The following is a 13,220-nucleotide window of genomic DNA, read 5'->3' on the forward strand; positions in this document are numbered from 1 at the left end:
TTATCTTCATTATCATTACCAATATCACCATTATAATTATTGTCATCTTTTCCATCTTCATCGTTATAATGATAACATCCGAAAATGAAACCACCCAATCACTATCATCACCTTTTCTTTCATCACCATAAACATCATTTCTATCGCTATCATCATCTTATTCTTCAACATCATCTTCTTCATCATTCTTTTTCATCACCATAAACATCATTGCTATCACTATCATTATCTTGTTCCTCAACACCATCTTCTTCATCATCACCACACCGTCTCCACTACACCAAGCCCCCTCTTAATTTTGTGAGGGATTTCCTTCTTCACCATGCTGATGCAGTCGATGATCGGACACACGGACAGACACAATGTACATCCTGATAATGATGATGACGGTGGTGGTGGTGGTGATAATGATGATGATGGTGATGGTGGTGGTGATGAAGATAGTGGTTGTGATGATGGTGATAATTTGAATTTGTTGGTTTTTGTGTCTCCTCCTGAAAATTTTCATGAGTTTTCAAAAGGATCGCTGGTTGCTTTGAAGGCATAATTTAGTAAAACTTAAAATTTGACTGGCCAAATTTTGAAACTTTGTATAACGGCTAGGGAATGCCATGTAGAGTTTAACACAAAATACAAAGGCAAAAAAACACGAATTCAACTAAAGATTTTTATTCGAGTGTATGTACAACAAGATTGCCGCGACCTGTGGTGCGATCTCTGGTGCGATCTATGGTGCAGAGGAGGGCGCATTGCTCTCGGGCAGCCAAATTTAGAATCAATTGTTTGTTAGTATTTTTGCGAAAGTTAACCAACTAAATTTTCAGAGTTCTTTTTCTGATTTGATTTTCTAAAATGTTTCACAAAATTTTCACTTATTTTTCTATGCAGCCACTAATGATAACTGCCACTACTGCTGCTGCTACCACTACTTCTACTACTACTACTATTCCTACTATTACTACTACCACTACAACTATTACAATCACAACTGCTACTAATACTAATACTATTACTACTACTGTTATTACACCTACTAATACTACTACTACTACTACTATTACTGTTGCTGCTACTAAAAATTAACAAATAATTTTATTTATTATTAGTTAATACAAATTATAAAAATAATAGCCCCGCCCACCTGTACAATCATCGGTCACGTGGGGCAGGTGTGTGAGGGGGTCGAACTTGATGGCCTGGTAACCAGAGTCGTTGCAGGTCATGTAACACTTGCCACAGTTGATACACATCTCCTGTGTGTGTGTGTGTGTGTGTGGTGTGTGTGTGTGTGTGTGCGTGTGTGTGTGTGACAGTCTGGTTGAAAACAGGGTGTGGAAGACATGAAGCACTTACTTCCACAGAGCCGAAGACAGACAGCGTTGGAAAATTGACACGCAGAAAACAATAAATTAGAAATGTGATTTCACTTAACGTGTAGATTAAATAACTCAATTGCATGGTAAATAAAACATTAAATATAATAATAAAATAAAACAACAAAATAATAAAATATAATAATAATAATAAAAAGCATGCTGACATCATTGACGACGGCCACTACTTGCAGTTTGTTGTCCAGGACATTGTAGGATCCAATCTTCGGGAGGGCAGCCCCCAGAACGTCCTGTGTGGTCGGCCATAGGGGGGAAGGTGTTGTTAGATTATTTTCGCGACGTAATTTCATAAAAATTCAACATTTCACTGTAAGTAATTCTAGTGAGTGAAATCTGGTGCTCTACAGTAAATTTAATTAAAATAACGTTTAAACTTTTAAAAATTTATACTTGTACTACGACTGCTGCTGCTGCTACTACTACTGCTACTACTGCTGCTGCTGCTGCTACTACTACTACTACTACTACTGCTAATTGTAAAGATAATGATGATTGTGATTATGATATTAAAAAATAATAAAATCTACAATAAAGATTTTTTGGTTTCATTTAAAAACAAGCCAAATAAAAGTATACGTAATACAATGCCAACCTTAATGCGAGGAACTGGTCTGACGAGATTGGCTGGAAGTCTCAGTGGGCGGGGCTCGTGTTCATCTGCCAACCTATCATCTTTGAGTTTTAATTGACCTACATGTTCTTCACGTCTTTTCTTATACTCACCAAAGTTTGGAGTCTGAATATGACCCAAAAACAAACATTAAAAAGACGGCCAACTATGAGTTCGTTTGTGCCAATGAAATGACCTCCGAACAATAAGAAACAATTTTTAATGGCAACATTTTTATTTAATCAAAGGATCAATCAACCTCAACAGACACCATTCCACCCATCTACACCACCACAATCGTAATTGCCACAATCATCATCATCACTATCATCATCGCTACAATCATTATCATGATCACCATCACCTTCTCCATGGCAACGACAGACTTTCCCTTCTGGTGGACGGGGGTTGGAGGACTCTGCCCCATCCAATCAGCCACATGACCCAGAGATTTCAAGTAGAGGAGAGCCTGCAGACCTGTGACGTAATCATCGACGACTGTGAAATCTTGGTTCTGTATGGCGCTACATACCTGAGTGGTGGTGGTGGTGGTGGTGGTGGTGGTGGTGGTGGTGGTGGTGGTGGTGGTGGTGGTGGTGGTAGTGGTGGAAGTAGTGGTGGTGCTGGTAATTATGGTAGGAAAAATAATTTAGTTATAATAATTTTTAAATCCAATCATGTAGTCAGGCAATGAAGGCATGTTGAGATGTAACAACGAATTTGAAGTGAATGGAATCGCGTGGAACCTGCAAGACGGAAGCCCCTGCGTGAATGAACTGCAGGCCAGCCTCCGCGGAATCGATGCCGCCAGTAGCCAGGATCGGAAATCCGGGCAGATCCCTGGCGATCGAGTTGACGGCACGTAACGCAATCGGTCGAATGGCATTTCCTGAGATTCCTCCGCTAGTGGTTCGCTTCTCGAGACCAACATTGGGCCAGGCTGTTGCGTCAGGCCGGATGTGCATGACCCCTGGTACAGTGTTCGTCACTGTTACCCCACTAGCCTGACCTGAGTGGGTGGGTGGGTTCGTGTGAGGTTGTGCCGGGTGGGTGGTGTTGGAACGGTGATGAATTGAAATGTTAATGGTAGTTAAATGATTTTTGTCAACAAACAATAAACTTTAAAAAGATTTTAATGGATGGTGCAAAATAAAATTCATCAAATAATAAATATGGAGTTTGTTATTTAATATTTTTAAAGTTTGGTAAAGTTGTAAATCCACTCTGAGTGAAAGATCTCTAAAAGTTTGTGAAAACTTACCAAAAGCCACGAATTCAATCATTTTCCAATCATATGATTACACAACAACTGTTACAACAGTGCAAAACATTCTGGACCACTGCACATGCACCTGACACCTCCTAGGTTAGATCAGGTTTTTAATTTAAAAACCCTTCAAAAACAGCCGCACACAAAACCGTGAATGGTATTTGAAACCAGAAAATAAAAAATAAATAATAATAAAAAATAGATTCAACAAAAGGTGAACTATTATTAGCAATCATTCCGAACGCGGAGGGCGCGCAGCCCGCAAATGATTGCGTACCTTCGTGTGCGGCTCTAGCGATGCTGACGATGTTGGTCACGCTTGGTGTCAGTTTGGCGAAGAATGGGATCCTCACGGCAGCCCTCACCCACAGGCAGATCTGACGAACGACTTCCGGTTCCTGTGTTTGCATTTGTTTAATGTTCTTTAATTGTTTATTAGGATTAGGAGAACATGTCAACAAACCATCTCACACACAACCACACCACAACACAACACACCAGACCACAACAAACCCCAACGCACCCCTCACCTGACCACACGCCAGCCCCATCTTCCTCTCCCCCATGCCATGTGGGCATGAGAGGTTCAACTCCAACGCATGCGCACCTGCTTCCTGGCGAGGTACGAAGCAGAATTTGAATCAACTCATAAAAACTGGGCTTTATTTGTATTACAGTAAAAAAGTTATTTTCATGTTTCAAGAGGCAAATTAATTGTTTATCTACTTTCAACTTAGACTCATTTCAAGATATGGTTATAAGAAGCGCTCACTTAATAGTGCGTAGTACGAAATCAAACTTGTATTATTTTATTTTAAAAGATGTATAATTCAATTTAAAAATGAATTTAAATGTGTTTAAATAATGTGTTTAGATAAACAAATACGTATGTATTTATTGATAATAAAAAATGAACAAAGGTTAATGGGTGACCAAACAAAATAAGAAAAGAACAAATGAACAAGCAACCAAATAAACAAACGAATAAACAACCAAACAAACAAACAGACAAAGGATACCTCAGCCTTCTTGGCCAACTCGCTCCAATCCTCCTCAATGAATGCACACATGATGCTGGCTATCAAGATCTGTTGTCGTTGTCGTTAGCATTAATTGGGTTTTTAATTGCGTTGTTGCTTTTGTGATCATTGACACAATTTTCACATCATCGTCTTCATCCCTTTCATCATCATTATCATCGTCACCATCACCATCATCCACATCACCATCACCTTGTTTGGGAAGTCCCTGGTTAACTCGCGGATGCACCTGAGCCAGTAGGCACATGTTTTCTCACTGATGAGTTCGATGTTGAGGAACGACCCCTGACCTGGTCCGAACTGGTGACCTGATGTTGAGCCGCGAACTATCCGCGGCGATACGTTCGTCACGTTGTTCTGAGTCGGCAGGTTGGCAGATGTCGTGTAATTATTTTAATTAATTTCAAATTCATGAATGTTGGTGAATTACTCGATTAGGATAATAATATATAAAATGTCTTTCATAATGAACTGTCGCGTAAGTTGCGAGAATGTTAAAAATAGAAGGGATAGTTTATATTACGGGTTTGGAAACCAGTCAAAAAATAAACGAACGAAATTGCGAACGAACAACCTGCGAGAAAAAAACAGTAGAACATCAGCAGCAACATAAAACACGACAAACATGTGCAAAAACAAAATAAAATATATCTGCGAAGGACCACCTTATCCAATGCAAATGTCTTGGTGACGGCAAACCCCCACCCTTGCTGGAAGGCCCTCCTGATCATGGGACCCGAGGTAGTGGGTGGGGCGCTTGCTAAACCAAATGGATTCTCGAAGTGAAGGCCACACATTTCAACGCTGACGTCAACTTGGTCAATCGGCGTGAAGAAGCGAGGAAGTTGGGGGGTGGTAGCTACTTGGTGGCCTTCCCGCTCCTGCGTGGTTGGTGTTTGTTCGGTGAGTACGAGATCAAACTTACTGTTCGAATGATTCGCTAGAAAAATATATTTGTCATTTATTAGATATCTGATGATAATAATGCAAAAGTTAATATAGGAAAAAATTAACAACCAATTTTAACTTATAGAAAATGTTTACACCCTTCAACAGGTAAACAGGATGTCATAAAATTTAATTAAAAGCACACAATCTAGCGTCGGTCGAAACAAGCGATGGAAGACGGCAAACCTGGAGGTACTTGTGCATAGACCAGGCGGCAGTCTTCCCGTCATTGACAGACTCCACGGTCGTCTGAGCACTGCCAGCAACGTCCCCTCCGATGAACACATCCTCCTCGCTTGTTGACATCCTCTCAAGATCAACCACAGGATCACCTGACCTCCCATCGAATTTCAAGGGCTCCAGAGCCTTCAGAACTGTCAAGATCAATTATTTAATTAATAATTAATATAATATAATTGATAAAATATTTTTAGCATTTTCTATTTTTTAGGTTTAGTCTTTGTGAATGAACAAAAAAAAAAAAACAAAAGCAAATAAACAAGCAAAAAACAGTAAGGCAGATGGAAACAACTGAACTGACCATCCTTATCAGTCAACCTGGAACCGAATGCAGAGATGATGAAATCACACTTCAATCGAACCAACTGCTCCTCATCTTCCAGCCAGCTACCATCCGCAAGCTGTTCCGTACGACAAAACTCCATGGCTCGGATCCTACCTGCTACTCTTCTACCTGTTTGGGGTTTCATTGTGTGAAGTTTTCATGAAGGTTGAGTGCTTATTAAGTTGTTTAATCAGCTTCACTAATTTTATTTATTTATTTTGTTATTTTTTTGTAATTTTTTGAAAAAAATCAACATAAGTATTAGAACGTGGTGGCGTCTGAATCAAGGCATCGCATATTTTTGCATATGATAAGCGGAGATTTTTGTTTTCAAACTCAGTCACTTCGGCCTCGTATCATCTGTCTTTAAAATTTTTGTATCTGATGGTTTTTGAATTTGAAACAAAAGAGTGGAAGAGAGGACGTCTCTCATTCGTGCAATAATTCCAATGTTTAGACTTTTCTTTCCTCCCCAACCAACCAACCGTTGTCGGCCGCATGATCTTCACTGGGCGATCCGAGGAGAACTCGCTTGGGACTCATGAAAGGAATGAATTCACACTTCTCATTCTTCGCCAGGTCCATCTTGGAGTAAAAATTTATAACTTTGTTAATAAAATAATAAAAATGTTACAATATTATTGCTGTTAGTGGTGGTAGATTTGATATTTTTTTTTAAATTAACTCTGAATTTTTTTTCTAGAAACCTCAAAAGCCCAGTCAGCTCAAACACGTTGCTTGTAATAGGGTGGGATATTTGTGTACTTAAACCAATCCATTGGGACGCAGGACCTTCTAACCATACAACATTACGACGTGAAATTTCAATCGTTACATTTTTTAATTAAAAAGATTAAAAAGGTTTGACAAAAATAAGTTGTTTGGCTTTTATTTTTAAATCATAATTTTATTTTTAATTTAATCATAATTTTTTTTTTCAAATTTTATTGTTGCCCGGGTCATTCGCTCTTAAATTGATAAATAAAAAAAACTTCGACTGGAATCGTCAACAATAAAATAAACACCAAGTGAATATAATTATTGAGTGTAAATTATGAGCAGTTCCTTCATCATCTCAGGAACGCTTCGGTGAGTTTGATTCCAACGAACAGAGCGCGCAATAACGACAACACCAAACATTGCAACCCTGGCACTTACGCTAACAAACTAGCTAACTCTCAACATCAATCTAAGCATCAAATTTGAGCACAACCTCATCTGGGTCAGCGCGAATGTTGGTGAACCCCTTCCTGAAAACGATGAAAACTTTTCTGGCTCCACACCTGAGGGCAGAGGTGGCACAGTCGAACGCCGTGTCTCCCACCCCCAACACGATGACAACTCCGTGCAACTTGGGCAGGCTAGGTGAGGTTTGTTTGCAGGAACACATGCCTGTGAATGTTTTATGTTGTTGTTAGTTTTGTATGATGTTGTTGTTAGTATTGTATGCTGTAGTCGCTAGCATTGTATCTTGTTTTTGTTGTTAGTATTGTAATTGTATGTTGATGGCAGTGGCGTTATATTTTTGTTTTTCATGTTATTTTTGAATGTATTTGTGGAGATCATCAGTGTTACCTGCTTTACTGTTTTGGCAGACAAGAGGTAGAAAGTCCTTTGACGTGTAGAAGCCATGATCGCTAGTTAAATTATCAAACATGCTGTTCCTATTTGGGTCAGGGTGACCTATTTTTGAATTTGTGTTTTGGAATTGTAACAATGACAAAAACATCAATGGTGATCTTTGCAATGGAGCCCCGAGCAAACAAGATCTATTCAGGCCTCAACCATTGACCCCTCCAACGTCCACCCACATCTGCCCGCATCCATCTGCAACCCACCCACATACACAACGTTCGAATTTGCATCCAGCAATCCAACCAACTACAATTTGCCGTCCCAGCTCAGCCATCATTAATAAATTTTTAACAATTCGTCAAATTATAATAACTAACAAAACAATGAAAAAATGTGCATTTTTAGTAAATTCTAACTATTTCTATGATTTAACATTTATTTCACAGATGAAAACTGGATCGTTTTTTGTAGCATAGAATTCTAAAAAAACTTGATAAAGCTAAAACTTCATCATTTTGTTATAACTTTGAAATTTTAATTGTGCAGTTTAAAAAAATGAGACGTGAAACCGATCCGCAAATAAACCGCACGAACAAAAACTGCTGAACAAGCAAATTTAAAAAAATTGCATCTGCAACCGTGGATGCGTTGCGGTGTCAGGCCACAGAGTGCAATAAATGGGCACTAAAGCAGATTAAGTACCTAGTAACAAAATATTTAAAAAATGAACTGAAGCATGTTTAAATGATAAATAAAAAAAGTTTCATGGACATTTGCTAACCTATTCCAATAAATATGGCCTTGAACCCCTCCCTGCGCAGTGAAGTCAAGGTCATTCCTGATTTGTAACTCAACTTCTTGCCACATTCAATCTGTTGGTTCGTTTTACAATTTTCAAAGTTTTTACCAATTTTTGATTGTTTTCTTTTTTTTTAATTTTAGTCAATATTTTTCCCGTTCGCTAGTTAATATGTTTGAATCATTGTAATATTTTGCGTGAATCTTCGTGTTTAGCAGACGAAAGTGCTATTCGCATTTTCGAAAGTCAACATCAATAACTGCAACAAATTATTAATCACAAATCAACTCATTTCATTGTAAAAGTTCTAGCTATGAAATGGTCTCTTACAAAACTGGCGGCAAACCTTGACGCCGAGATCTTTCATGAGTTCAATTTCGAAGTTGACCACTTCATAGGGCAGTCGGAACTGTGGTATCTCGGAGGAACTGTTGAAATTCATTTTTCGGTGATAACAAAATATTTTAAACAGTTGAATGTTTTTGGAACAAATTATTCAAACACATCACAACTTATAATGGAAACATGCGTCGAATGATCAACTCAACAATTTGAACTCCAGTTTTTGTGGTGTAGTAGCCTAGTTCAAGAATAAATGGACAAACTGACCATCATATTGTTGGACTAAAAACCATTTTTTGAGCGTTTTTATAGATTCACTTTGCCTTTTTTAAAATGCCAAAAATTGTTCAAAATTTCTACTATGATGTATGAATTAAGTAAATGAATGTTCAACAGAAAATTAAAAATATATTTTTATATTTACAAATTTCAGAGTGATTGATTATTATTCACTAATAAAAACTTTTTGTACAGAAATTATATAAGAATCAATAAAAAACACAATGAAACACCATATAAACAGCTAGAATAATATCACCTTGAAAAGTTTCTCACCTCAGTCCACCGAGATAATCATTTTTCTCAAAGATCGTCATATCCCCGTAACCAAGCCGACCGAGAAAAGTGGCACAACTGATGCTAGCTGGCCCACAACCAATCAAAGCAATTTTAGATTTGTAGGCGGAGTTTAAGGAGTCCTGTAATTGGCTAGGATCCCTGATTTGTGGAATGTTCATTTTCTTAAACACCTATACGTTGGTTTACATTGGTTAAAACTATGGCGGCCGTAAGCTGATTAGTTATTGGGTAAAAACGTGAGCATTGTATTGAAATCTTTGAATTTAAGGCAAATAATTCAAATTTAATTTTTTAAATATTGAAAAATTAATTTTATAATAAAATAGAATGGTAGCGTAAAAGGAAGGAACCTCGACGGCGAAATGCTGGAGACCGGCGATGTTGATGGGGCCTTCCTCGGTGGCCTGCAAGTTGCAGCCGCCCACGCAGAGGTCACTCGTAGGACACACCATCCCACACGTCAGTCCCAGAGGATTGTCCGAAAGGATGGCCTTTGCTGCTCCGTAATAATTCTGAGTAGGTGGGTGGTTGGATAAAATGGGAGACAAAAGACAATTATTTTTAAGGATGTGTATCTAAAAACGGCTCGAGTTAAATGCACTTAAAATTTAAAAACACGTTTCAATGTGAATATCGCACGAAGTTTAGCAGCAACATTGATGAGCTGTCTTAATGATGAGTAGACATAATTTCATTCAAAAATTTAATTGGAGTCAATCATAGACGGATGTTGACGTTTGACCCACATCTTGTAACCGGAAGCAGAAAAAGCTTCGAGATCAAGTAATCAACAAAATCCCTGGTAACAACAAACACAACAACCGAACCTTGGTCGATATGCTGCTTATGAATGATTTAATATCCAGTTGTGTTGGACAACTTTTTTGGCACGGAGCATCAGCACATTTCAAACACCTGGCGTGTAAATTTAGTTCTGACAACTGAATAAAGTAAAAACAAGCAGATGATACGCAATCGTCGGTTGTCGAACCTGGCGGCTTCTCTTAGGGCCCCACGTTCGCTGAGGGTTGTGTGTTTGACGTCATCAAAGTTGTTCGTTAGGTGAGTTAGTGTGCACGTCTGATGAATCATTATTTAATCACGTTTAATCGGTTACTTACGTTAATGAAATGTATAAACATCAGTAGAAGAAGCGTAAAAGTGGCCAGTTACATTTGTACTACAATTTACATCATTCAATGGCACGACATGCAACAAAACTGCACCACGCGCACACAGCAGGCATATTTTGCAAGGATAACCATCCCTCCCATCCCAACACGCCCAACACAGCACAGGGCAGGGATGACGTGACACACAACCTACCCCACTGCATCCTCTCTCGTCATTCCTCTTCCACAACTTCTTCTCAGACTTGGTCGTCTCGGTTGGAAGGACAGTTGCATGTCGGAGCACCCTGGCATTTAGGGACATCAAGTTCTGCGTGGTTGTTAAGATGACATTTCATTTTTCGATTCATCAGATTGATTTTTAATGATTATAAATAATGAATTACTACGACAAATTTAATGCACGTTAATGTATCCAGTGAGCGTTAACGTTTCTTAACTAGTCGTAATAAAATCACTTTTGCATGTTAAAATCTGGTGTGGCTTGCTTTATTTCTAGTCTCTTCAATTCAAATGATTATGTGAAGTAACACTGATGTCGGTCGGAGCACGAGTATTATTTGTTAGCGCTATGATAAAAAGTTGTCGGTCGGCTGGCCGGGCGAGAACACTCCACAAAGTCTGCAGCACTTCGGCAACTGCAACAAATCTAACGGCGTGTAATGATTTATGATAATCATTCGAAGCTTAACTCGTGAGGAGTGTTCTACAAATTTAGCAGTTTAGCATTGGAAATCATTTGTTTGACCGTACTGAAACATTATGCAAATTTAGTAAAAGTACAGCGTTTCATTGTTACAATAAATACGCTATAAAAATATCATCGTCATTATTTAAGCACTGATTCATCAGTTATTGTTATGAACTAGGCTTTTATTAATGTTGCAACATTTATTGTAACGCAACAATTTGTCGCTTTAATGAAACATTCGCCTGCATCTTCACAGAGACTTCTCATCGATGGACGCTACAAACTGCTCATAATCATGATTATTTATCACAATTTTCAAGAGGATGTCAAACCTGTAAAATACCTCAAAAAATTTTTGAACAGACAACAACGAAGTCATCATCAACGCACACAGGCCTCTTAATAATAACAACAACAAGCTGCTAAATTTCAATACACCAACCAAAGTAACAACTTTCCAACAACTCACACCTCGATATCTGGAGTATCAAACGAGGCAGCATCATTCTGATGATTGTGAGTAGGAAGAGAAGGGGGGAAGGTGGGGGATTGAAAGTTAGAAAGATGGAGATGAGGGTGCTGGAGACTCATGTTGGAAGGGAACTTGTGAGGTGTGTTGCAGCTCTTGATAACAACGTTAACGATCTTTATGGCTTGTTGTCGTTAGAGCAGTTGTGGCTGTTTCGATACTAACTGTTGAAAAAATGGCAAGCTCTTCTGGGGGAATGTTAAAAATATGATGACAGGCTAACAACTTAACAAATGACTTCGAATACAATCCGTAGTAACGAAACCTTTGGAGTTATTGACATCAATTTGTTGATGTGGATAACATCAACTTCTGAAACTGAAAATTAGAAACCTTCAATCTATAATTATAATAGATAAATAGCAAATGTGTGAGCAAAAATAAGGTTAATTATAAAATTCTACGTGTGTATGAGATGGAAAACTTCATCAGCAGATGCAAAGATAATTATACATAATGTAACTTAACATAGCTTAATGTAGAGATGCAACTAAACTCGAAATATGAAGATGTTTCACTATACTTATTCCAAACTTTGTAAGAAACAAATTGTTTGTTACAAAGGTAAAACATCATAAATAAACCATTAAACCATATTTGCATACATATGCTTATGCGCTATATCATTATGACTGAATATGAATATACAGATGTATCTATAAAAAATGAAGGTTATACAGTGTGTGTGCGTGTGTGTGTGGTGTGCGTGTGTGTGTGTGTTTGGTGTGCGTGTGTGTGTGTATGTGAACGTCTGTTAGAATGGATTCTACCTATTTATATACATCACGGCACATGTACATGTATTTATTATAAAAGGGCCATTTATAAAATGCGTAGCATACGCTAAGTTGCATACATGTTCAAGGTTTAGTTTAGTGTAGTATAATACTGTTGAGGTTGTTGTGATTTTATACAAATGTACATTTTCAATTGCGTATGTAATGTTATATTTGCTGACGATAAACTCTTGTAAGTAAATTAGATAGGTAGGTAAATAAATAATTGTTAATCGATAGCTACTCTAAACAAAATCTATTAATTAAAATCACACTGATCAGAAGAATGAATAACTTAATTTATAAAATTTAAATAGCAGTCAACACAACCCACTTGAAATGTAGCTTAACGTAAACAAGTCCATCGAACACAACACCAGAATAGATCGCACGTATCAAACTTTAAATGACTCAACGGTATAATACAAATAACCACTACCACTTAACAATCAAACCACGAAGATAACAGCAGACGACTAACAACAATCTCTACTTATGAGAAAGTAGCTTTAGCACTTGTTAGTTAGTATGTACGCTGTTCACGTTTAAATTATTATATGAAACAAGTGAACAAATGAGGCGAACCAAACGCAAGGATAAAAATTTATTATTTTTCGCAAACGAGCAATTCATGTTTTTATTTGCAAGTTGAAGATGTAATTATTTCTTGAACTTCTTGGTCCGAATTTATGAAGCTCCGTATGGCATAGAACAGTTTTTTTTTAAATATATAAATATACAATTCTTGTGTGCGTGCGTGTGTGTGTGTGTGTGTATGTGTGTGTGTATGTGTGTGTGTGTGTTTATAACATGACATAATATAATATAACAATAAACATTATATTACTATTTTATAAACATTATTTTATTTTTTTTTATTTTTAAGTGGCCAGGTTCGATAAATTTCATAAACTTTTATATTTTCATTTTATGGTTTTTGTTGCAAAGTAAAACTCGTTCCGTTTAGTTTTG

At 37.6% G+C, this 13,220-nt stretch overlaps 1 protein-coding gene across 1 annotated transcript; it reads right to left on the bottom strand.

The window, feature by feature from the left end:
• Positions 1–258: 258 nt before the first annotated feature.
• HELRODRAFT_69873 (hypothetical protein) lies at positions 259–10,565 on the bottom strand (the record flags this gene model as incomplete). The annotated part of the gene is made up of 23 exons (XM_009030619.1): positions 259–371; positions 1,142–1,253; positions 1,541–1,624; positions 1,987–2,130; positions 2,363–2,536; positions 2,751–3,013; positions 3,552–3,672; positions 3,805–3,888; positions 4,294–4,362; positions 4,507–4,671; positions 4,980–5,195; positions 5,449–5,636; positions 5,804–5,944; positions 6,337–6,412; positions 7,041–7,219; positions 7,403–7,510; positions 8,184–8,274; positions 8,548–8,629; positions 9,099–9,292; positions 9,473–9,634; positions 9,950–10,037; positions 10,114–10,202; positions 10,449–10,565. Coding segments are annotated over 23 exons (3,060 nt in total), but the record flags the coding sequence as incomplete, so codon positions are not given.
• Between the last annotated feature and the right edge of the window lie 2,655 nt (positions 10,566–13,220).

This window comes from Helobdella robusta (genome assembly GCF_000326865.2).
Source record: "Helobdella robusta unplaced genomic scaffold HELROscaffold_7, whole genome shotgun sequence".
In the NCBI taxonomy this organism is placed as follows: domain Eukaryota; kingdom Metazoa; phylum Annelida; class Clitellata; order Rhynchobdellida; family Glossiphoniidae; genus Helobdella; species Helobdella robusta.